At 40.9% G+C, this 26813-nt stretch overlaps 1 protein-coding gene across 8 annotated transcripts in view; it reads right to left on the reverse strand.

Annotated features, from left to right (window-relative positions):
- Positions 1–26813, reverse strand: part of LOC140727745 (solute carrier family 22 member 15-like) — an 85864-nt gene that overhangs the window by 38428 nt on the left and 20623 nt on the right. For all 8 annotated transcript variants that reach the window (XR_012098911.1, XR_012098910.1, XR_012098912.1 and 5 more), the window contains exons 6-8: positions 21415–21627; positions 14130–14270; positions 13498–13583 (exon numbers count right to left, since the gene is read on the reverse strand). Coding sequence is in view for 4 of the 8 variants with exons in the window: in XM_073045454.1 (XP_072901555.1) it covers positions 13498–13583; positions 14130–14270; positions 21415–21627 (440 nt within the window). In the remaining 4 variants the exon portion in view is untranslated. The remainder of the gene's footprint in view (positions 1–13497; positions 13584–14129; positions 14271–21414; positions 21628–26813) is intronic.

The raw sequence follows: 26813 nt of genomic DNA on the forward strand, positions 1-26813 counted from the left end.
CTCTGAATAAACAGCTAATTTTTAAAACTTTCTCCTGGATCTGTGTGAAGACACCTCTAACTTTTTGCCTTCGAACTGCAAATAGCCACTGTTCAAGCTCCCAACTTCCAGCATTTTTGTTTTAAAGTAACACATTTCCTCAATTTTATTTTATGCCAAGTTAATATTTTGGAGCAAGGAATCTTCTGATACAGTTTAAAATGAGAATGCTTTGTATGTTTCAAATGTGTGAAGTGTGGCTACATACGAATTCACTAGTGTGTGTGCATTCACAAAGGCTGTTATGTGCTTGGCCAAACAATATTGGGAGGAATTCTGAATTAATCCTATGCTTCAGAGGAAAAGGTGATCAATTGAAATATTTTGCTACTCTGAAATGTTGCCTGGATTGGGGAGCATGCCTAATGAGAATAGGTTGCGTGAACTCTACCTTTTCTCCTGGGAGCGACGTTGGATTAGAGGTGACCTGATGGAGCTGTATAAGATGATGAGAGACATTGACTGTGTGGATAGTCAGAGGCTTTTTCCCAGGGCTGAAATGACTAGCATGAGAGGGCACAATTTTAAGGTGCTTGGAAGTAGAAACAGAGGAGATGTCAGAAGCAAGTGTTTTTTTTTATAAACACAGAGTGGTGAGTGCGTGGGATGGGCTGCCAGTGACGGTGGTGGAGGCAGATACGATAGAGTCTTTTAAAAGACTCCTGGACAGGTACATGGAGCTCAGAAAAATAGAGGGCTATTGGTAACCCCAGGTAATTTCTAAGGACATGCTCAGTACAGCTTTGTGGGCTGAAGGGCCTGTATTGTGCTGTAGGTTTTCTATGTTTCTATGAAATGGATTTGTAGGAACACTTTCTTGTCTTGTAAGAGATGGTACATTTTTTTTTAAAAAAGGTTTTGTAATTGTGTTGGGAGCCACAGCCAGCAGTTTTCTTCCCTTCCTTCCTTCCTTCCTTGAAAAAGTGTGTGTAAGTTTTTCATGGTTGGAATTAACTGTTTATTCTAGGTTTAGCAGTTATTTGCTGTAGGAGTTGTATATCTATTTTCTTTTTACATTGTATTGTATGTTTATTCCGGCAGTTAATCATATGGGTGGCGGCATGGTAGAAATGGCAGTTTTAATTACATGTTCATGCTTTAAAAAAAAGTCATTCTGGTTAGTTTAGAATTAGGGAGTAGGTATTTTTGTTGACCTTTTAATTTTGTTTAACCGCTTGCATTTAACGTCACCTAATTTCGTTAATTTTAGCTTCATCAGTTTTATTGTTTCAGGATTGTTTTACCAGTTTCATAATAGAGGAATGAATACGTTTCTTCAACTTTGAACACTTCTATCCATCAACCAGGATTAACCCCTCCCTCCACCTCCGTGCTGAATTTCTAAGCGGTATTGGCTTGTCCAAGTAGCTGCTGCATTTTTGTCAACAAAAAGCTTTCAACAGTTATACCAAATGAACATCAACATTCGGGTGTGTCGGTGGAATCAGAAGCAATTTTGATAAGCCAAGAGCAGCTTCCAGCAAGTAATGACCTTTTGTTAACTCTTGCTATGCGTTTGGGGTTGGGACACAGTTTGGAATGCTCATCATTGACTGTATGCTCTATAGTACGGTGTTTGCCTAAGAGTTCATCACTTGATACTATTGAAAGGCTGAAATATTTTGATTGCTGACGTTTGACTTGAACATTGTTTCTGGTTTGCACACATGGAAACAACATGAGTCAAGCTGAAAGCAGTGACCTTGAAGTCAGGACTACAATAGAAATTATACTTACTCAGAAAGCTTTGGTGAGGAAAAACTGACAGTGTTTGAAACAAATATAATAAAATTGTTAAAATTAATGATTTAATAACATTAATTAGGAATTTTACACAAGGAAAGGAAAATGTCCTGCCAGTACAGTCTCATTTGGAAAATTTGAAAAATCTGTGAAGTTGTTGCTAAGCAACATAAAATGCTGTTGCTTTTCATTCCTATCTCAGAGCAAGGTAGACAAACTGAAAGCTTTCAAAATATTGAGAATCTTATCAGTACATCTGTGGAATGCTCTGCCTCAGAAGGCAGCAGAGACCAATTCTCTGGATGCTTTCAAGAAAGAGTTAGATAGAGCTCTTAAAGATAGCGGAGTCAAGGGATATGGGGAGAAGGCCGGAACGGGGGTACTGATTGTGGATGATCAGCCATGATCACAGTGAATGGCGGTGCTGGCTCAAAGGGCTGAATGGCCTACTCCTGCAACTATTGACTATAGTCACAGAGGCTGAACAATGGCTGAAACTAACATGCAATGTTGAATGTCAAGTTGCTGAAGCAAATAAAATATTTATCAAATTCCAGGGCACGCTTTGACTACATATAAAGCTGATGATTTACAGGATGATATACACGCAGATGACAGTGTGTCTAATGTGCGTGCAGCAGGTTCTAATGTTAGCCAAGCTTCCTGTGCGTCTGATACCTCCTTGGCATGCATTAAAATGGAGACCGATTTGAATGAGTGATGCACAAGGCAACAAATATTGAAGAACAAACTTGCACTGGAAGAACAAAAAGAGCAGCTTCAGTTGCAGGAGGAAATTGCATTTAAGATGGCTAAAGTGAAAGTGCTGAAGGCTGCACATGCTCTGGGTGTTAAAGGTGCAGTTCTATGGTGCGAGTTCCTATGTTGACATGGCACAGAAACAATCTAACCTATTCGATGTCAATGTGGACACATCTGCTCCTCAAATGTCTTCGAGCCACAAGTTAGAACCCCAGGGAGTGGTTCAGGGTATTCCCTCTCAAACTGCAATAAGAAGGCACTCTGAACCTATGTGCTATTGGATATGACAAGGTGTTTCTGAAAACATGTACTGTATGGTAACACTCATGTTTCAGCTGATAAGACATCTAAATGCTACACTGGAGGCCATAAGGTTGCAAAAGGAAATAATAAACCTTCGTGGTGTAACAACAACGCATTGCATCTCTGTTTGAAAGAGAGATTCAAATCTTTGATGGCAATCCATTGTAATATCATTAATTTATGAGGGCTTTCAAGAATAGCACTGAAGGCAAGACTGGCGATTATGGCGACCATCGCAAGCCAACCCAGACAAGGATATCTCAGGGTCAAAGCTTTACTGCAGGAAAATTTTGGTGATGAGCAGAAAACCACAGCTGCCTACATGGAAAAGGCTCTTTCTCAGCTCCAGATCAAATCTGAACATGTGAAAGGTCTTCAAGACTACAGTCTTTTGCTTAAAGGCTGTTGCAATGCCATGGAAGAAGTGCAGTACGTGTCTGAGCTGGACATGTCTGCTGATATGCTGATTGTTATAATGAAATTGCTATGTGATAAACGGAGAATGGCCGTCTGTGAGTTGCAAGAAAGGCACAATTGTGAGACTACTTTCAACGATGTTGCTGATTTTATAGAAAGGCAAGTAAAGTTTGCTGCACACCCAGTGTTTGGGAATATACAGGATGCTATATCACCAGTAATAAGCAAAGGTGTAAACTAAACCAAGTCACAAATTCAGTCTAAAGATCAAAGCAGCAGCTTTCCCGCTACTGTGGGTACTCTGAAAAGTAGCTCATGGCTATTGAAAAGGAAATGATCTCGCCAGCCAAAGGAGTTTGTCTGACCTACTAGTATGAACATACTTTGGATTTGTGCTCTCAGCTGGAGACAGGCTCATAATGACAAGATTGTTTTCCTAAAAGAAAATGGTATACACTTTGGTTGTTTGTATGGGACACATCAGCAAGGACTGCAGGAAGAGCCTTTCACGAGCGCATGTAGTGGAAAGGATCCTGGCACACTTCATATTCACCCTGATGAAATAGGTGCTGAGTTGAAACAAGCCCTGAAAGAATCAAACACAGTAGCATGTAATGCCTTGATATCTAATGGCCTTCATGGGCTGGTGGTCATGATTGTAAACTTGCCATAATTCCAGTTCAAGTGAAACCCAAGAAGGGTGGTTTATGCTTTTCTAGGAAGGACACCAGCATCAGTACAGTGAGCCTCATGAACAAGCTCAGCCCGACAGGAAAAAGAACAGGCATTCTCTTATGCACTATGGTTCAAGAGAAGGTTAGGTATAGCTATGTCATATCAGGATTGAAGTGGTTGGCTTAGATAGTGTATACTGTGAATTGCCTAGCATAGGGGTCCTCAACCTTTTTTGCACCACGGACTGGTTTAATATTGACAATATTCTTGCAGACCAGCCGACTTGGGGGGGGGGGGGGCGGTGTTAATCACAACCGGAATATAGGTGATAAGTCAACTATAAGTCACTTATTTGGCTAATACACTCAATTTCGTTTCTAAAAGGGTTTATCTAACGAATTAAATATTAAACACACAGCGCGCATTTTCCCTTGCATGAATATAGTGATAAGTCAATTATACGTCACTTATAAGTCAATAGCATCATCACATTTTAAGTAATGTTTGAATATTAAACACAGCGCATATTTTCCTCGTATGAACATATAAAATCATTGCAACACACCAATATCGCTGAATCAGTGGGAGCCCTGGGCTGGTTTCCCTGCAACAAGACGGTCCCATCGAGGGACGATGGGAAACAGCGATACTCGAAGGGGGTTCCTTATGTCCAGTCTATTCCGCAATTCAGTTTTCATTGCATTCATTGCAGAAGACCCCGCCTCGCAGAGATATGATGTTGGAAATGGAAGCAACGCTTTCAGTGCTTTCGTGGCTATCTCAGGATATTCAGCCTCGACTTTGATCCAGAATGCTGGCAGAGATGTTATGTCAAACATACTTCTCAGCCCACCATTACTTGCAAGCTCGAGGAGTTGATATTCTTTCTGTGCTGACATGGATGATTCACCAGGGACATTCACAAATGGGTCACGGACCCATTCCTTTGCACGTCTTGGGTCATTTGCGGTTGGGAAGTAACGTTCGAGTTCTGTCGACAGTGAAGATAGGTGATCGCGCACCAGCTGTGAGAAGGACGATGCAGCCTCAGTCTCTCCCAAAATCCCAGCTAATGTTGGGAACATGTCAAATATGCCCCCGTCCACTCGCCGTCCCCATAGTTCCAGTTTGGCTTTGAAAGCAGACACTTCATCTGCCAACTTGAAGACAGTTGTCATTCTCCCCTGAAGTGACAAATTGAGTTCACTGAGCAGGTTGAAGATGTCACACAGATAAGCGAGTTCCGCTATCCACTCGTCACATGGTGACTCGTTAAGCCGTTCCAACAGCTGTGCTTCGATGTCCTCCGCTATGTTATCGATTCTCCTTGAAACTGTGGTAGCTGAAAGAGAAACCTGTGCCATCTTGTTAGTTGCAGCTTCTCCCAACAGTTCACAGCACATGTCCTTGGCAACAGGCAGAATCAATTTGTCACCAACAGTGAAAGGCTTCTTAGCCTTAGCAATAAGGCTAGCCACTAAGTACGACTCTCTCAGAGCAGCAGCATTTGTGGAGGTGGTGGCTCTCAGCACTTGCTTCTTCCCGCTTGCTCATGTTTTTTCCACTCAAAAAACTCAACGGGTTTGTCTTTAAGTGCAGGGTGCTTGGACTCAAGGTGCTGAAGCAGTTTTGAGGGCTTCATTGCCTCATTAGACAGCTTGTCTCCACATATCACACACACGGGGCTTGGAGCTTGCGAGTCACCAGTCACATTAAAGCCATATTTTATGTATGACTCGTATTTTCTGTTGAAGGAAGATTTCTGTTTTTTTTTGTTGCAATCTCAGCCTCAGCTGTCTCTGCGTTATCATCAGCGTTAGGCCGTTTATGTCCCCTAACACCTCTTCCAAAGAAACTTTCAAGCGACATTTGTTTTTTTACTCATTGAGTAGTTGTAGGTTAACGACCGACTGATGACCTCGCGTGGGCATGACAGGGAATGAGGAAAGGTGCAGCTGACTCATCATGTCATATAACCAAATCATATCGTTCCCTCGCGGCCCAGTAGCACATGCTTTGTGGCCTGGTATCGGTCTGCGGCCCGGTGGTTCGGGGCCACTGGACTAGCAGCTATATGCAGGAAAGTATGCCTGTCCACGTCATAGGCATCTTCAGGAATGGTCTCATCCAAAGCATGAAATTGAGCTGCTGATAGAGGTAAAGCACTGGAGCTGTTGCACATGATTCACAGTGTTAATGATGGAGCCTATGCAATCAGATCAATGGTGGGTTGGACCATTGAAAGGAGACCATACTGGAGGAAGGAACTACACTCAGCCAGAGCAGACAGTCAACAGGATTTCAGATTTGAACTTGGATAAGCTTTGACAGCAGCAATTCAAGACAAATTTCCCTGAATGTGGTCAGGAGGAACAACCTAGTTTGTCAAGAGAAGATCACAAGTCATGGAGCTGGTAGCAAGGTCTACAAAACTGGTGGATGGTCACTACGAGATTAGTTTGCCTCTGAGAAAGAAGGATGCTAGCATGCCTAATAACAGGAACAGCAAGCTCTGAATCTTAGGAAGAAGTTCAAGGACGATTTGTCATTTCACACTGACTACACAGCTTTCATGAAGGATGTCATCTGCAAAGGTTATGCCAGAAGAGTGCTGGCAGAGGATCTGGAATGCAGTGAAGGGAAAGTCTGGTATATTCCACATCACGGTGTTAATCACCCTAGAAGAAAGGAAACTCCATGTTGCATTTGACTTGTGGAGTGACCTTTCAGTGAATATCACTTAATGCTCATCTTTTACAAGGACCAGATCTTACTAGCTCACTGAGTGCAGACGTAACAAGATTCAGGAAAGAACTAGTCGAGATTATGGCAGATATTGATCGATGTTTCATCAGGTTAAGGTGCCAGTGGAAGATGCAGACCTACTCAGATTTTTTTTTTGGTGGTCTGATGACCTCAGCCAAGATATAGTGGTATATCTCTTTGGAGCAACCTCATCACTGAGTTGTGCCAATTATGCACTTAGGGAGTGCACATAAGTCAATGAAGAACAATTCAGCAACAAGACAGCAGATAAGGTTTTGCATTGCCTTTATGCTGATGACTGCCTGGTGTTAGTGACCTCTGATGAAAAATTGGTGTCTCTTTCGTATGCCTTGTATCCATTTGCGCTAAAGGCGATTTTTGACGCACAAAGTGGATAATCAACAGACTTAGTGTGCTATCTGTATTACCAGAAGAACAAAAAGCAAAAGATATAAATGATTTGGGTGACGATATTCCCTCTGTGGAGAGAGTACAGGGTATGCAATGAAGCATTCAGTCTGAACTTCTGCCAGATGATCCAGAATTCAAGGAGATTGCCTTAGTGAGTGCTATGCAGATTGAAGAGGAGTTGGATACAGTAACACACATTATCCATCACTTCTCATCTTGGACAGGTTTGAGGAAGATAGTGGCCTGGATTCTTAGATTTGGGGGGGGGGGGGAGGAAAAAGAGGGTGAGGAGGAAAGGGGGGAGGAAAGAGGGTGGGGGGAGAAGGTTGAGGGGTGGGGGAGGATAAAGTGGGGTGGAAGGAAGAGGCAGAGGGAGATGGAGACCAAAGATCAAATCAGATGAGATTGTCTCTCAGTGCGTGGGCTCAGAAAGGCTGAATTGGAGATTGTTGGGTTTTTGAAAGATATTTCCAGATAAATTCTCTAGTTTGCAAAAGGAGAAAGTGAGAAATGGAGTAGTAATATTTTCAAGCAATCCAGTTCTTGAAGATAGTGCCTTGAGAATTGGTGGACGGCTTCATAGGGCGACTATGCCAGAAGTGTCCAAGCATACTGTTATACTGACAAAGGATCTTTATATCTTCGACCTCATTATCCAGGTTGCACCAAAAATATTGGATTCCCAGTACTAGTACAGCTATAAGAATCTTATCCAAATGTGTTGTTTGTCAATGGTTACACACAGTTCCAGGATGCAGCAAAAAGGCAGATCTATCTCTGGACGGGGTCTCTGCAGACAAATCTCTGTTTACATGTGTGGAATTGGACTACTTTGGATCTTTTGAGGTGAAAAGCAGAAGGCATACAGTGAAGAGGTATGGATTTATTATTTACCTGGCCAGCCATACGAGACATTCATATTGAAGTGTCATCTTCTTTAGATACAGATTCCTTTGTTAATGCATTTCAACGCTTTATTGCAAGATGAGGACATTTGTGAATTGCGCTCTGATAACTTTGTTGGAGTTGGGTGAAGCCACTGAGAAGTGGAATCATTCACAGATCAATGACATACTTCTTCAGAAAGAAATGAAGTGGATTTTTAACCCCACCCCAGCTGTTTCACATCATGGAAGAGCATGGGAGAGATTAATAATGTCAACAAAGGTCAAGTTCTACCATGAAGGTGCAAAATCTTGACGAAGAATGTCTTCACACAGTTCTTTGTGAAGTACAGGCTATTATGAATGGTTGTCTGATTACTAAAGAATCATCCAACCCCAATGATTTAGGAGTGTTAACACCCAACCATTGGTTGCTTATGAATACCTCACCACCTCTCTAAGAGAGTTACAAAAGGAAGACGTTTATGCTTGTCATAGATGGAAGCAAGACTTGTGTCAAACTTGTTTTGGAAACAGTGGGTCTAGGAACCTCAGCAATAGCAACATCAGAAATGGTCAAGTATAAGATGCAAGGAGATATTGTACTTATAGTTGATGATACAGTGCCTTGAAACTCATGGATTAAGGGAAGAATTATTCAAGTTTTTTCTAGAAACAGAAGTATATATGGGACAGTGTGCATCAAGACTAAGACCAAGAGTTTGGATTAGCCTATAAACAAATCAAGTCCCTTTTATTGTCATTTCGACTAAAACTGCTGGTATAGTACATAGTAAAAATGAGACGATTTTTTTTTAAGGACTATGGTGTTACATGACACAGTACAAAAACTAGACTGAACTACGTAAAAAACACAGAGAAAAAAAAAACTACACTAGACTACAGACCTACCCAGGACTGCATAAAGTGCACAAAACAGTGCAGGCATTACAATAAATAATAAACAGGACAATAGGGCAGTAAGGTGTCAGTCCAGGCTCTGAGGAGTCTGATAGCTTGGGGGAAGAAACTGTTACATAGTCTGTCTTTAAGATCTGTCTTCTACAGGATTCAAAGACTATTTAGTATCAAAGTATGTATAAATTATACGATCTTGAGATTTGTCAGCTTACAGGCAGCTGTAAAGCAAGAAACTGGAGAGAACCCCATATATAAAAATAAAAGACCCACACTCAATGTGCAGAGAAATAGAGGGGGAAAAAACACACATCTGATGCAAACAATAAAAGCAAGCATCAGCATTCTGAACCAAATTGAGTCTGTAGACCCCTGGGCCTAGAACTCACCTAGACCAGACAGGAGACAGTGGTTTGAGGAGCTGCAGCTCTAAGCTTCATGATTCTGCCTCACCAGACAGTGGTGATAAAGATCACTCTGTACTGGGCTAAGTGCTGGTAACCTCTGGCCTAGGAGAGTGTTGCATGACTTATCTGAAAGAAGGAGAAAGAAGGACATTTATGTGAATGTTAAGATTTCACAGCTCCTGTGTTTTGGTAGTATGTACTTGTAATTTATATATATATAATAATAATAATAATTTGGGGCTTAATTATAATAATTAAAAAGTAGGAGCCATGTATTTTTTCCATTTGCATCGTATTCTGTGTCGCACATTTATTATGTTAGTCACATGGGTGGGGGCATGGTAGAAGTGAAGAGTTTCTGTACTTTAGAGTCATTCTGATTAGTTTAGAACAATGGAGTAGGTCGGGTGATATTTTGTTGGCTATTTAATTTAATTTAGCTTGATTTCATAAGTTTTAGTTTCATTAGTTTCAACATTTCAAGATTGTTTGTTTTGCTAGTTTCTTAATAAAGGATTGATACATTTCTTTAATTTTGAACATCGTTGTTATTGGATTCTATGGAGGACGTGTCAACCTGGATTAACTGGTCTTTAAGCAGCGTTGGATTGTCCGAGTAGCTGCTACGCTTGAATATTCTGAAGGAAGACAAGTATGATTTTTTAAAAAATTTGGTTTGTCTGTGTTCTTAGATTGTTTCCTCATCTGTTTGCCATGGAATTGGTTTTCGAGAAAGTGGCCATGTGGAATTCAAGGTGATGGAAATCTGTGCATCTCTATTCCCAACATAAAATGCCCACATTTCAGATGCAAAAAAGTATTTGGGTAAATTGCTCATTGGCAGGCAGTTAAACTAGAAATTTGGAATAATATTTTAGAAGATTAGAATAGTTGGGAAGCGATCCCAGACAGGTCATATTCTGCATGGAGGCTGGTGACCAGTGGTGTGCCTCAGGGATCTGTTCTGGGACCCCTTCTGTTTGTGATTTTTATAAATGACCTGGATGAGGAAGTGGGGGAATGGGTTTGTAAATTCTGATGACATTAAGGTTGGGGGTGTTGTGGATAGTGTGGAGGGCTGTCAGAGGTTACAGCAGGACATTGATAGGATGCAAATCTGGGCTGAGAAGTGGCAGATGGAGTTCAACCCAGATGAGTGTGAGGTGGTTCATTTTGGTAGCTCAAATATGATGGCAGAATATAGTATTAACGGTAAGACTCTTGGCAGTGTGGAGGATCAGAGGGATCTTGGGGTCCGAGACCATAGGACACTCAAAGCTGCTGCGCAGGGTGATTCTGTGGTTAAGGAATACATTGCATTTGCCTTCATCAGTCGTGGTATTGAGTTTAGGAGCTGAGAGGTAACGTTGTAGCTATATAGGACCCTGGTCAGTCCCCACTTGGAGTACTGTACTCAGTTCTGGTCGCCTCATTGTAGGAAGGATGTGGAAACCATAGAAAGGGTGCTGAGAAGATTTACAAGGATGTTGCCTGAATTGAGGAGCATGCCTTATGAGAATAGGTTGAGTGAACTCGGTCTTTTCTCCTTGGAGTGACAGAGGATGAGAGGTGACCTGATAGAGGTGTATTGATAGGCATTGATCATTTTGATAGTCCGAGGCTTTTTCACAAGGCTGAAATGGCTAGCAGGAGACAGCGCAGTTTTAAGGTGCTTGGAAGTAGGTACAAAAGAGATGTCGGGGTAAGTCTTTTTTTATTACGCAGAGAGTGGCGAGTGTTTGGAATGGACTGCTGGTGACGGTGGTGGAGGCGGATATGATAGGTCTTTTAAGACACTTTTGGATAGGTACATGGAGCTTAGAAATTACTAGGCTTACCTATAGCCCTCTATTTTTCTAAGGTAGGGACATGTTCAGCACAGCTTTGTGGGCTGAAGGGCCTGTATGTGCTGTAGGTTTTCTGTGTTTCTAATCCTAAAAGTCATCCTTACGAATGAAACTGCTTTCATGTTATAGAACACAAAAGACGTTACTCAAAACTTCTGACGTATTAATTTTGAGTTTGAATTTCTTTGAAGAGGTAGGTCAGAAAGAACTACAGTGAAAAGTAATGGAGGGGGGCCATTTTGTGAACTCTTTGAAGAACTGATCCTTGCTCTGGGGTAACTTAATCAGAGCAATTGAACATGGACACAGAGTTTCTGCTAATGTTCTGCTATACCCGAGACCATTCTCAAATTTAAAAAACTGTTGGTGCGAAATGACAAATTTGCAGAAGCAATCTTGTCAAGTGAACCCAGTTAAACTAATTTGAGCCAGTTGAATAGAACAAAAGTCATCTAAGGCACAAAGTTGAAGGCAAAGGCCATGAAGCAATATTGCTTGTAGCCCTGAGCTACATCCGATGAGAACTGACACAGGTCAGTCAGATGACCTTGAGCCAACAAAACTAAAATACATTGATCTGATAAGAGAAGGAATAAAAATGTAGGGATTTGGGAGCACAAGCAGTAGCAATTCTCCAGAGGCCAACGGTCACAGATGTGGAGGAGCCCACAGCAGATACGTGGACATCACATTGGGGCTATGAGAATCACCTGGGCAGTGTAGGTGCTTTTCCCAGGTATTATCCTTTCACTTCCTCGACAGTTCATGGAGAGTTAGGGAAAACTCACAGGTGTGCACACTGGTACCTAGTTGTGCAAATTCACGTGCTTGTGAACTGAGCCAATAAAAGATACTTGTCAGCAAATCCAGATCCTCTGTGCCCAACTGATCATTATTACTAAGTGGTAATCCTTGTAAGCCCTATGCCAAAAATTTGAGTGTCGGGGACAGAAATGTGTAGTTGCTATTATTAAAGAGAAGGTGCTTGAAAAGCCAAAAAATCTGAAGGTAGATAATTCACCTGAACCAGTCTGATTACGTTTCAGGGTTCTGAAAGAGGTAGCTGGAGATGGTGGAGGCATTAGTAATGATCTTCCACAAATCACTAGATCCTTGAATGGTTTCAGAGGACTAGAAAATTGCAAATGTCACTCCACACTAAGGAGCGAGGCAGAAGAAAGGAAATCTAGGCCAGTTCCTGACGTTGGAGTCCATTGTTAAGGATGAAGTTTTGGGGTATTTGAAGGTGCATGATAAAATAGGACAGAGTCAGCATGGCTTCCTTAAGGGAAAATCTTGCCTGACAAATCTGTCGGAATTCTTCGAAGTAGTAACAAGCAGGATAGACACAGGAGAATCAGAAAATGTTGTGCACTTGGATTTTCAGAAGGCATCTGACAAGGTGCCACACGAGGCTACTTAAGCTACGAGCCAATGGTATTACAGGAAAGATACTAGCTTAGATTGGTTGGCTGGCAGGAGGCAAACAGTGGGAATAAATGGGGGGGGGGGGGTTACAGGTTGGCTGCCAGTGACTGCAGGGATTGGTATTGGGATTGCTTCTTTTCATGTTATATGTCAATGATTAGGATGACAGAATGATGGCTTCATGGACAAGTTTGTGGACAATACAAATTATGTGGAGGGATAGGTAGTATTGAAACAGGGAGACTGCATAAGGAGCTGAGCAAATTGGGAGTATGAGCAATGAAGTGGCAGATGAAATACAGTGTAGGGAAGTGTGCGGTCATGCACTTTGGTAGAAAGAGTAAAGGGATATACTATTTAACATTGTGGACAGTCAGTATTTTCCCCAGGTTTGGCAAATCCATAACTAGAGGCCACTGATACAAGTTAAGAGGGGATTGATTTAAAAGAGACCCAAGAGGTAGCTTCTTTACACAGAGGGTAGTGAACACCTGGGATGCACTGCCAGAGGATGTGAATGAGGCAGATACAACTATAGCATTTAAGAGACATTTAGAAAGATACATGGAGAGGAAGAGCTTAGAGGTTTATGGGCCAAACACAGGCACTGGGGGTGGCAGGGAGGATACCGTGGTGAAATGAACCATTTGGGTTCATGCCAACTACAGCACCCTCCTTGCTAGGTCGCAAAGTTGCCCATTTCCACTCCATAACTATGAACTTGAAACATTAACCATTAGTGTACTAGGTTTGTGGATATACAAGAAACATCTGAGGCATAATAACAAAAAATGAATAATTCTCATAGAAGGATAAATCACTCAGAGGTATAAAAGTAAATTGTAAAGATTTGATTTCAGTGACCTTCAATCAAATGATAATTATTAGTTATCTTGCCTTTATTCTCTGGAAGCAATATGATGATAAGGCAAGCTGTACCTCCCACAAACAGGAATCCTGCTAGTGTTCGTCTGCGACCTGACCTAACGGAATAATAAATGACAAAACAGAACAGTTCAAATACCTTTGTGCAGTTCTACACTATGTTTTGAATATCAATAGTACATTTTCTAAATCTAATTGGTGAGCCTTTGCAGATGAATACATAAAAATCTCTTCAGATCCCCTAGTACTAGATGAGAGAGGATTTTAAAGTCAATATTACTGTTACACTAACTGGACTATTAGTGTCTCAAAATACAAGAATTACTGTTTAATAGGACTGTGCCACATGAAAGCAGATCATATCACCAACTACACACACCACCAGATAACTTGGCAGTTTATAAAATGACATCAGGCCCACCTAATTTTAATGATGCACAATTTTATAATGCCACGTTATCAACAGTAATTAATAAAATAAATGATATAATTTACAGAGATGCAAAAACATAAGTATTCCATCATAAATACAAACTGGTAAAATAACTCTGCAAATTCTAATTTAAACAGAAAAACATCTGAAAGAAAGGCAAACTATAAATAGCAAAGTGAAAATTTGTTTGAAACATTTAAAATCAGCTTACCAAGTACGACTCAAGAGAAAGAGACATAAAGGATATGATGGCAACTCCGCCAATCCAGATAGCGCTACGTTTAGGTATAGATTGCCACCAAGATCACCTGCACTTAGAGTCAGACCATAGTACACTAGACTGCATACTAACCTAAATGAGGAAAGAGCAGGTGAAGAGTTATTTTACTTACTTTAATCAAGCCAACTTTAATAAACCCAACAACTTATGTATTTGAACCCTGTTTTGGAGCATAGCAAATATTCTAACATTAACAATCTAATACTAGTAAAGGACAGATAAGATTAACAAACAGTGGCCTAAAGAGCTACCACATTGCTAAAAAAAAAATCAGTAAAGATTTCAAACCTCCATTACACCAAATAGATTGTGAAGAGACAATATAGAAGAGTACTCCAAAGAACCTAGCAGCAGCTGCAGATAAGCCGAAATAGGCAAACTGTACAGTCCATAATATCCACGACAGATACACTCATACCAAATTCAATTTGCCTACTATACACCTTGGATAGATGGTTATCCACGTGACTCCCTCATATCAACAGATTCAGCAAACTAATTAGTCAAAGCAGCTGAATTTCTGAATGTGGCTCACAATGAAGGCAGAGGTCAGAGCTACTTGCTGAACGAAGACCAAACAATATGATGGCAAGGCAAGTGGAAGGAACCATATGTGCAATATTGATTATAATATTACTTCATTCAAGATCATAAGTAATACAAAATGAATCACTAAGAGTCATGTATTTGTTAAGGCAAATACACTATTGTTTAAGCAAATGACAAACCATCAAGCATTTGAAAAGGACATGGATGAAAGAATGCATGAATATTGCATCCGGTTTTTAAATAATATTTTCCTTCACAGCAGATAAAGTGCTAGAATATTTAATAAATATTGCTGTGGGGAAGATGTTAAGCCTACATACAAGGTCAGGAATCAAAAGATTGAGCATTGTGGGATTAATTTTCTGAGCTGTGTATATTCAGTTGCAAGGAATATTGTCGAAAAGGCAGATGAGTTTAGGATAAACATGTAGAATTATGACATTGTAGCTATCTGTGAGACTTGTTACAAGAGAGGCAGGATTATTAGCTCAGTATCCCAAGGTTCTATTGTTTTAGACATAAGACCACAAGTCATATCAGCAGAATTAGGCCATTCAGCCCCTCGAGTCTGCTCTGCCATTCCATCATGCCCGATTCCAGATTCCACTCAACCCCATACACTTGCCGTCTCACCTTATCCTTTGATGCCCTGACCAAACAGGAAACTATCAACTTCCACCTTAAAGATACCCGTGGACTTGGGTATATACCTACCGCAAACTGTGGCAGAGCATTCCACAGATTCACTACACTCTGCCTAAAAAAATTCCTCCTTACCTCTGTACTAAAAGGTCGCTCCTCAATTTTGAGGCTGTACACTCTAGTGCTGGATACCCCCACCATAGGGGACATCCTCTCCACATCCACCCTATCTAGTCCTTTAAATACTCAGTAGGTTTAAATGAGATCCCCATGCATTCTTCTAAATTCTATTGAGTACCGGCCCAAAGCTGCCAAACGCTCTTCATATGTTAACCCTTTATTCCCAGAATCATCTCTGTGAGCTCCTCTGGACCCTTTCCAATGACAACACATCCTTTCTGAGATATGAGACTCAAAACTGTTGACAATACTCCATATGTGACCTGACTAGAATCTTAGAGGCTTAGCATTATCTCCTTGCTTTTATATTCTATTCCGCTTGAAATAAATGCCAACATTGCATTTGCCTTCTTTGCCACAGACTCAACCTGTAAATTAACCTTCTGGGAGTCTTGCACGAGGACTCCTAAGTCCCTCTGCACCTCTAATGTTTGAACCTTCTCCCCATTGAGATGATAGTCTACACTCTTGTTCCTTTTACTGAAGTGCATTATCATACATTTTCCAACACTGTATTCCATTGGCCACATTTTTGTCCATTCTTCTAACTTGTCCAAGTCCTGCTGCAATCACATTGCTTCCTCAGCTCTACCTACTCCTCCACCTATCTTCATATCATCCACACACTTTGCCACAAAGCCATCAACTCTATTACCCAAATCATCGACAAACAATGTGAAAAGTAACGGTCCCAATACCGACCCCTGAAGAATACCACTAGTCATTGGCAACTGACCAGAAAAGGTCCCCTTTATTCCCACTCACTGCCTCCTAGCCGTTAACCATTCCTCTATCCATGCCAGTACCACCATAGGATTTTATCTTGTTAAGTAGTCTCATGTGTGGCACCTTATCAAACGCCTTCTGAAAATCCAAGAAAATGACATCCACTGCCACTCCTTTGTCCATCCTGCTTGTGACTTTCTCGAAGAACTCTAACAGATTTTTCAGGCAATGTTTCCTTTTACAGGAACCATGCTGACTTTAACTTATTTAATCATTAGTCTCCAAGTACCTTGAAACCTCATCCTTAATAATAGACTCCAACACTTGTCCAACCACTGAGGTTAGGCTGACTGGCTTATAAGTTCCTCTCTTTTTCCTTCCTCCCTTCCAAGAGACTGGAGTGACATTTGTAATCTTCCAGTCCTTGGGACCATACCAATGTCAAGTGATTCTTGAAAGATCATGACCGTTATCTCTTCAGCAACCTCTCTCAGGACTGTGGGATGTAGTCCATCTGCTCCAGGTGATGTATTCACCTTAAGACCTTTGTTTGCCTAGCACGCTTTCCTTTGTAGTAGCAATGGCACTCACTCCTGCTCATGGACCTCTGGCACACTGCTAGTGTCTTCCATGATGCAAAATACTTAAGTTCATCTGTTATTTCTTTGTCCCCCCATTCCTACCTCACCATGATCATTTTCCAGTGATCCAATATCAACTCTCATCTCCCTTTTACTCTTTATATAACTGAAAAAAACTTATAGTATCCTGCTTTATATTATTCGCTAGTTTGCCCTAATATTTCATCTTTTCCCTTCTTATAGCTTTTTAGTTGCTGTTTGTTGGATTTTAAAAACTTCCCAATCATCCAACTTCCCAGTCACTTTTGCTACCTTATATGCCCTTTCCTTGGCTTTTATGCAGTCCTTAGCTTCCCTTGTCAGCCGCAGTTGTCTAACCCTGCCAATTGAGAACAGCTGCTTGTGTGAATGGAGCTAGTGGGTATAAATGGGGTGGGGAGGGATGGCATTACTACTCTGAGAAAATATCACAGCAGTACTCAGTCAGGACAGACTGCAGAGTTCGTCTAGTGAAGCTTTTATGCATAGAACTGAGAATAAGAAAGGTATGACTACGTTAATAGGATTTTATGATACACCATCCAGCAGTCTACAAGATTTAGAGGAGCAAGTTTACAGAGAGATCGCAGACTGTTGCGAGCAACAGAAAGGTTGTGATAGTTAATGATTTTAAGTTTCTATGTGTTGACTGGGTTTCCCATACTGTAGAAAAGCTGGGTGGGAAAGTGCTTGTCAAATGTATTCAAGAAAGTTTCCTTAATCAGCACACAGAAGTTCCAACTAGAGAGAGTATGATATTAGATCTGCTATCGGAATGAGACAGGGACAGATTGCAGAAGATTGTGTTGGAGAATACTTTGCATCTGGTGATCTTAATGCCATTAGTTTCAAGGTAATTATGAAAAGGAATAGCTCTGGTCCTTGAGTTGAGCTTCTAAATTGGAGAAAGGCCAATTTTGATGTATCTGAATGGATCTGGCAAGAATAGAATGGGATAGGTTGTTTTCTGGCAAAGGTGTACATGGCAAATGGGAGGCCTTCAAAAAGCAAAATTGAGAATACAGAGTTTGTATGTTCCTGTCAGAATAAAAGGCAAGGATAACAAGTTTATAGAACCTTGATTTTTTTTTTTTTTTTTTAAGAGGCTCTGGTTAAGAAAAAGGTGTGTAGCCGGTATAGGCAAGCAGAAACAAATTATGTACTTGAAGAGTGTAAGAAATGCAAAAGAACATTCAAGGAAACCAGCAAGGCTAAAGAAAGCATGAGGTTCCTATAGTAGACAAAGCAAGGGAGAATCCCAAGGGCCTCTACAGATAAGTTAAGAGCAAAATGATTGCAAGGGACAAAATTGGTCCACTGTAAGATTAGAATGCAAATTTATGCATGGAGCCAAATGAGATGGGGAGCACAATGCTTTACAGCACCAGTGACCCAGGTTCAATTCCCACTGCTGTCTGAAAGGAGTTTGTACGTTCTCCCTGTGGCCGTGTGTGTTTCCTCTGGGTACCTCAATTTCATCCCACAGTCCAAAGGCATTCCAGTTGGTAGGTTAATTTGTCATTGTAAATTGTCCTGTGATTAGGCTGGGATTAAATTGGGGGATTGCTGGATGCCGCAGATCCAGGGGCCAGAAGAACCTATTCTGTGCTGTATCTCAATAAATAACTCAGTGGTTGGATAGACAGGGACTGATTACTGATGGTTAACATGGCTTTGTGCATAGTAAGTCATGTTTAACCAATCTTAGAATCTTTTGTTGAGGTTACCAGGAAAGCCAATGAAGACAAGACAGTGAAGAGCTGGAACAAGGTCTTTGACGAGGTCCTGCAAGGGAGATTGGTGAAGGTGGTTTAGTTGCTTGGTAGTCAAGATGAGGTAGAAAATTGAATTAGACATTGACTTCAGGGAAGAAGCCAGAGAGTGATTGTAGATGGTTGCCTCTCTTCCTGGAGGCCTGTGAACAGTGGTGTGCCACACAATTGGTGCTGGGTCCATTATTGTTTGGCATCTATATCAACAATCTGGATCAGCAAATTTGCAAATGTTACCAAGATTGGGGGTGTAATGGTTAGCAAGGAAGACAAGTGAGAGATGTTGCATTTTGGGAGGACAAACCAGGGTAGGTCTTACTCAATGAATGGTAGGGCACTGAGGAGTGCAGTAGAACAGAGGGATCTGAGAGTACAGATCCACAATTCCTTGAAAGTCTGTCACAGTAAATAGGGAGGTAAAGAAAATTTGTTAGCACAATGGCTTTCATATATCAATGTACAAGGACAGGAGTTGGGATGGTATGTTGAAATTGTCCAGGACATTGCAGAGATCTTACTTGGAGTATTGTGTGCAGTTTTGGTCACCTACTTACAGGAAAGATGTAAATAAGATTGAAAGAAAATAATTAGAATAACATTGCTGGGACTTGAACTGAGTTCTAAGGAAAGATTGAATAGATTAGTACTTTATTTCCTAGAAAATAGAAGGCTGAGGGGAGATTTGATAGAGGTATACAAAAATATGAGGGGTATAGATTGGATAAATGCAAGCATGCTTTTTCCACTGAGGTTGGGTGAGGCAACTACTAGAGGTCATAAGTTAAGGGTGAAAGGTGAAATGTTTAGGGGTACTTGAGGGGAACTTCACTCGAAAGTGATAAGAGTGTGGAACAAGCTGCTGGTACAAGTGGTGGATGCAGGGTCGATTTCAACATTTAAAAGAAATTTGGATAGGTACATGGATGAAGGGCTATGGTCTGGGTGCATTTCAATGGGATTAAGCAGATTAATAGTTCATCACATACTAGATGGGCCTAAGCACCTGTTTCAGTACTGTAGTGTCTGAGAAATCAGAATCAGAAGGAAAAACCATTCCGCTAGCAAAGCTGCCAGCTAAAGAAAATGACTATATAAAAAATGGTAGGGAAATTTGTTTGGATTTGAAATGCATTGCATTGCCCAAAATAGCAGAGAAAGTCCTAGTTTCGCTTTCAAAAGTGAATTGAATACAAAACTGGTCCTACACTCACCTCTGGAGCATTTGAAGAGTAAATACACCTACATTAGATTACTGTTTATTGACTACAATCCCCTTTCAATACTGCAAATCCAAGTAAACTCATCGTCAGTCTCCTAAACCCGGATCTCAACAACCTCCTTTGCAACGGGATGCTCAACTTCCTGATCAACAGTCTGTAAGCAGTAAGGAGAGGTTGTAATACCTCCACCACGGTTATCCTCAACACTGGTACACCGTCAGCCCCCTACTCTACTTCCTATATACTCACAACTATGGAGACTCTGCTGTCTTCATCTGCAGATGATTGTAGATAATATCTACAATTCTTTAGAAAGATGTGGCTCTTAACATCACAACTCAGCACATCACAGAAACCAGCCACAGACTGTCTACAGTTCATTGTTGCAATTAAGCAAGCAGTATAAACAAAGAATCCAACCTACCCCAGACATATTCTCTCCTCCATTCCATCAGGTAGGAGATATAAAAGCCTCCATGTGCCAGTTGGCTTAAGAACAGCTTTTATCCCGTTCTTATAACACTATTAAACGGTTACTTAGTACAATATAATCTTGACCTCACAATCTGCTTTGTTGTAATCTTGTACTTTATTGTTCACCTGCAATGACTTTCTCGAAACTGGAAACACTTTATTCTGCACTGTTCTTGTTTTACCTTATACTACCTCAGTGCACTGTTGCAATGACTTGATCTGCATGAAAGGAATGCAAGACAAGCTTTTCCACTGTATCTACAGTGGTAATAATCAACTAATTTACATTTTGGTTCATCTGCTTTAAGATGTGGCATAGGAAAGATCTGGCTGGTCTAATTGATCATTCATGTGGTGGTGCCTCTATGAATAGTAAATAAAAAGATCAAATAAACACTACACATTTTTACTTACTTCGCTTTATATTAATTCAGAAGGTAGAGTGTTTCCTAACAAGTGGAACAATATTATATTAGAGTATGGGGATAATGAATTTTTTTTTTTTAATAAATGTGTTAAATGGCATCTTTCATTATCTATTAAAAATTTCTAATTCTGAGGTCTTGCACAAGTTATACAAATTCAAACTACTTCTTTCTGTGTACTAATGTACAACACAGTCACCACTATAATGAAAATAATGGGAATCCGAAACAAAATCCCAATGTTAACTTTCTGACAAATTTCAGGGAAACTAACAATAAGTAATTCATAGTCCCAACATGCCCACCAGTGAAATTTAGAGAAGAGTTTAATCTTCCAGTTTTCTTTTCAATTTCATATCAATGCAGCTGAAAATTTCATGAGAATTGGTTTGGATCTCAATGCAAAGAACAAATATTTTACAAGATGATTCTTCTTAAGGCAGTCAAATTCCAGTCATCCTTCTATTTTACTGAAAACTACTGTAAAGTAGGGGGTATACAGCGATTTAGATCCAAATACAAGTCTAATAATGGCTTTACTTTGAAACTATACATGTACTATTTTAAAAGAGTTAAAACAATATACTGAAATAGAATCTAAAGCATACCATACAAACATTAATATTAGTGTTCGCCTCAAGAGAACTTGATGTCGGAGAAGGTCAAAAATACTAGCTGTTTCAGCACCACTTTGAGTGGTTGGTGACTTTAGACTAACACGACTCAGATGCCCATTCTTTTTAGCAAAGGTTTCAAGGATATGCTGTGCTTCACTCCATCTTCCTTGAGCGTACAGCCAACGTGGAGATTCTGGAAAACATCTGTAGTCACAAGCACAAAATCTTTGTAATAAACCATTTCACTGCAGGAAAACTCAAATCCCTGTTGGGAATACCTTTTAATGAGTTAAGATACAAAACATGAGTCAAGTGCAAATAGAATGACAGAAATAAAGTGGTCATGCAAATTGTTTGATACTTCCATATGAGCATTGCAGCCATGGCCAGATGTGCTACCCAACCTTGCTAACCCTGTGAGAGGGAAGATAGTGTTGAGTTGCTGGGGTGCCTGTGCCCCCAGGGAGGAATATTATTCAACAGCCTGCCTGAAAACATTGAAGAATATAGCAGGTTGTTGTGGTACAGAGCTGTTACTACAACACTTCCTTTCTAAAAATAGTTTTTTTTTGAACAAATGGATTGGTATTGTATTTTATTCTGTCTTTGGCAGCCTCTTAAACACCACTCCACCGCTCCTCCAGCGGCCTGTTCAGGGCAGCTACCACTCAATATAAAAACTTGCCCCGCACATCTTGCTTTAAACTTCCATCCAACTGCCACCCCCCCACCCTCACTTTAAACATACGTCCTCTAGTACTTGACATTTTTATCCTGGGAATATTCATACCATCTACCCCACCTGCCTGTAATAGTCTTAAACTTTTATCAGCTCTCCCCTCAGTCTCTGACACTCCAGAGAATACAACCTCTACATTCTTCACTAGCTCAGGTGACCAGAGTTGCATATAATACTCCAAGTATTAACTCCATCTGCCATTCCTCCACCTGATCTGCAACTATTCTTTATTCTGCTAAATCTCTTGACAGCCATCTATACTGTCCACAATTCCACTTAAGGGTTATTTGTAAACTTACAAATTCAACCATCTACACTTTAATGTCATATACACAGTGTGTGAGATTAGTTATCTATATCTCTAACAAATATCTAAGAAAGGAACAGACAGGTATATCAAAAATGGAATACCAAAAAAAAATGGCAAGAAATTATAAGGAAAACTGACCGGTAAAGTCACTCCATGGCTGTCGCAGCTAAACAGAAGGTAAAACTGGCATAACTACAAGAGACATGCAATTTATTTTTTGACATTTGTGATAGTAATTAAGTATTTTTCAGATGTCTGTAGAAATAACCAGTGGAGGAAAGAGAACTACAATATCACAGTTCAAAGATGAATGCAAGCTGAAAGGTCTCAGTACAGCTTACCCAAACCTCTGAAGGAAATGACTGCAAAGTCGTTCTTTTTGCACACAAGTCACATCCCCAAAAGGATGGAATCAATCCTAAAAGCGTGACTTTACAATTAAGAATTAAATCTTTAAAAGAGCTTTATAGGCCTGGTTTCACTGGTAGGAACAATTCAAAGTATGGACAATACAGAGAGGAGCACCTTAACTAGCAAGAGATACTCCAAGATAACCCACAGTTTTATTGGTGCAACATCAGCTTCACAAAGATTACAGATTTCTATTAGTTAATCAAGGACAAATGCATATTATCCACATGAATGTGATGCTACCCCAACTTTTGGCCGTGAATCAAAACAAACTAACAAATTGTTGGTTGAGAGAGCAATAATAATGCAGACTGAGGCATTTGGCTCAAAGTATCAGATATAAAGAGGAGTAAAAAACAAGTGTAGGGAAGTGATGCTGAGAAAAAGATCAGCAATTACCTTACCGACTGGCTGACCAGATCTACTGTTATTGCTTAGCTTCTAATGGTTAGCAACCATGCCAGTGAAGTGGATGCGGTTCAGAGGCCTTGATGTGATACTTTGCAAAATGAATTGAGGTGGAATTATGTCAAAAATGTCTTCATTTGCATACCACAGCAAACTGAACAATGTCTGATATTTCACACATCTGTTCAAAGTACAGATTTGGAATTGTGCAGTTTACAAAGAACCATGGGTATTTTTAATTGGACAGTGCACGGTCCCCAGTCCTTGTTTAAATAAAAACAGAAAATTAATGTACACATACACAAGTCCTTTTAACTTTGCTTGACCCTTGTAAGATCATATTGAAAAACTGCAGTTGCTTTTCTTCATTTAGATCTGCCCATTTCACAGCACAAAGTTATTGGAGACTTACCACCAGTGAAATGATTTATAGCAGAACTTCAGAATTAGAAACATGTTTAAAACCATTGGCACATATCCTGAAATTTGTTAACTTTGCTGTAGCAGTACAATGCAATACATGATAATATAGAAAAAACTAAGTATATATATTAAGTAGTTAAATTAAATAAGTAATAAGAAATAAAGTAGTGAGGTGGTGTTCATGGGTTCAGTGTCCATTTAGAACTTGGATGGCAGAGGGGAAGAAGCTGTTCCTCAATCATTGAGTGTGCGCCTTCAGGCTTCTGTACCTCCTTCTTGATGGTAACAATGAGAAGAGGGCATGTGCTGGGTGGTGGGGGTCCTTAATGATGGACACTGACTTTCTGAAGCACTGCTCCTTGAAGACCGAAACATAGAAAACCTACAGCACAATACAGGCCCTTCAGCCCAGAATGCTGTGCTGAACATGTACTTACTTTAGAAATTACCTAGAGTTACCCATAGACTTCCATTTTTCTAAGCTCCATGTACATATCCAAGAGACCCTTAAAAGACCCTATCGTATCCACTTCCACCACCGTTGTTGGCAGCCCATTCCACACACTCACTACTCTGCATAAAAAAAAACTTACCTCTGACATCTCCTCTGTACCTACTTCCAAGCACCTTAAAACTATGGCCTCTTGTGTTAGCAATTTCAGCCCTGGGAAAACAGCCTCTGACTATCCACACAATCAATGCCTCTCATCATCTTATACACCTCTATCAGGTCACCTCTCATCCTCTGTCACTCCAAGGAGAAAAGGCTGAGTTCACTCAGCCTATTCTCATAAGACATGCTTCCCGATCCAAGCAACATCCTTGTAAATTTCCTCTGCACCCTTTCTATGGTTTCTACATCCTTCCTGTAGTGAGGTGACCAGAACTGAGCACAGTACCCCAAGTGGAGTCTGACCAAGGTCCTATATAGCTGAACCACCTCACACTTATCTGGGTTGAACTCCACCTGCCACTTCTCAGCCCAGTTTTGCATCCTATCGACATTCCACTGTAACCTCAGACCTCCCTCCACACTATCCACAACACCCCCAACCTTTGTGTCATCAGCAAATTTATTAACCCATCTCTTCACTTCCTCATCCAGGTCATTTATAAAAATCACAAAGAGAAGGGGTCTCAGAACAGATCCCTGAGGCACACCTCTGGTGACCGACCTCCATGCAGAATATGGCCCATCTGTAATCACTCTTCACCTTCTGTGAGCAAGCCAATTCTGGATCTACAAAGCAAGGTCCCCTTGGATCCCATGCCTCCTTACTTTCTCAATAAGCCTTGCATGGGGTACCTTATCAAATGCCTTGCTGAAATCCATATACACTACATCTACTGTTCTACCTTCATCAATGTGTTTAGTCACATCCTCAAAAAAATTCAATCAGGCTCATAAGGCACGGCCTTTGACAAAGCCATGCTGACTATTCCTCATCATATATTCCTAATCCAAATGTTAATAAATCCTGCCTCTCAGGATCTTCTCCATCAACCTTCCAACCACCAAAGTAAGACTCACTGGTCTTTAATTTCCTGGGCTATCTCTACTCCCTTTCTTGAATAAGGGAACCCTGCAACCCTCCAATCCTCAGGAACTTCTCCTGTCCTCATTGATGATGTAAAGATCATTGCCAGAGGCTCAGTAATCCCCTCCCTCACTTCCCACAGTAGTCTGAGGTATATCTCATCCAGTCCCGGAGACTATTTCAACTTGATGCTTTCCAAAAGCTCCAGCACATCTTCCTTCTTAATGTCTATACACTCAAGTTTTTCAGTCCACTACAAGTCATCGCTACAATTGCCAAGGTCCTTTACCGTGGTGAATACTGAAGCAAAGTATTCATTATATATCTCTGCTATCTCCTCTGGTTCCATACATACTTTTGCACTGTCACACTTGATTGGTCCCATTGCCTTGGATACTACAGAGGCTGGTACCCATGATGGAATTGACTAATTTAACAACTATCTGCAGCTTACTTCAATCCTGTGCAGTAGCCCCACCCCCCCCCCCCCCCCCCAATACCAGACAGAGATGTAGCCAGTCAGAATGCTCTCTATGGTACATTTGTAGAAATTTGAGCATTTTAGGTTCTGGTCCTTCTATGAGGACTAGTGTGTGTTCCCTGGCTCTTTGGTCTTACTGACATTGAGTGCAAGATTGTTGCTGCGATACCACTCAATAAGCTGGTATATCTTGCTCCTATGTGCACTATATTCACCACCTGGTTGATACAATGGTTGTATCATTCACAAATTTATAAATGGCATTGAGCTGTGCCTAGCCACACAGTCATGGGTAGAGAGAGTAAAGTGGTGGGCTAAGCACACACCCCTGAGGTGCACACCAGCGTTGATTGTCAGTGACGTGGAGATGTTATTTCTAATCCACACAGATTGAGGCCCTACGGGTAGGAATTAGAGGGTCTAGTTACAGAAGGAGGTACAGAGGCCCAGGTTCTGTAGCTTTTCAATCAGGACTGTCGGAATGGTGGTGTTGAACACAGAGCTATAGTCATTAAACAGCATACTGACATGGGTATTTGTATTGTCCAAATGATCCAAGGCTGTGTGGAGAGTCATTGAGATCACACCTGCTGTAACCTATTGTGATGATAGGCAAATTGCAGTAGATCCAGGTCCTTGCTAAGGCGGGAGTTGATACGAGCCATGACCGTCCTCTCAAAACACTTCATCACCATAGAGGAGTGCTGCTGGATGACAGTCATTAAGGCAGATCACAGTGCTCTTCTTGGCACTGGTATAATAGTTGTCCTTTTGAAGCAGGTGGGAACTTCTGACTGTAGCAGGAAAGATTAAAATGTCCTTGAACACCCTAAATCAGCTGGTTAGCACAAGTTTTCAGGCCCTTACCAGCTGCTCTATTGGGAACTGTTGCCTTGCGAGAGTTCACCCGCCTGAAAGACAGCCTGACTTCACACTCCAAGACACAGATCACAGGGTCACTGGGTGCTGCAGGGATTTGCACTGCTGTAAGTTGAAGAGTGTGAGGGAAGAGAAGCGAGTGCAGTTACTATTACAAGGTAGAAGGTGCTCAAAAAGCTGAAAGACCCAAGGGTACATAAG

The sequence above is a fragment of the Hemitrygon akajei genome, chromosome 5, assembly GCF_048418815.1.
Source record: "Hemitrygon akajei chromosome 5, sHemAka1.3, whole genome shotgun sequence".
Taxonomy (NCBI): domain Eukaryota; kingdom Metazoa; phylum Chordata; class Chondrichthyes; order Myliobatiformes; family Dasyatidae; genus Hemitrygon; species Hemitrygon akajei.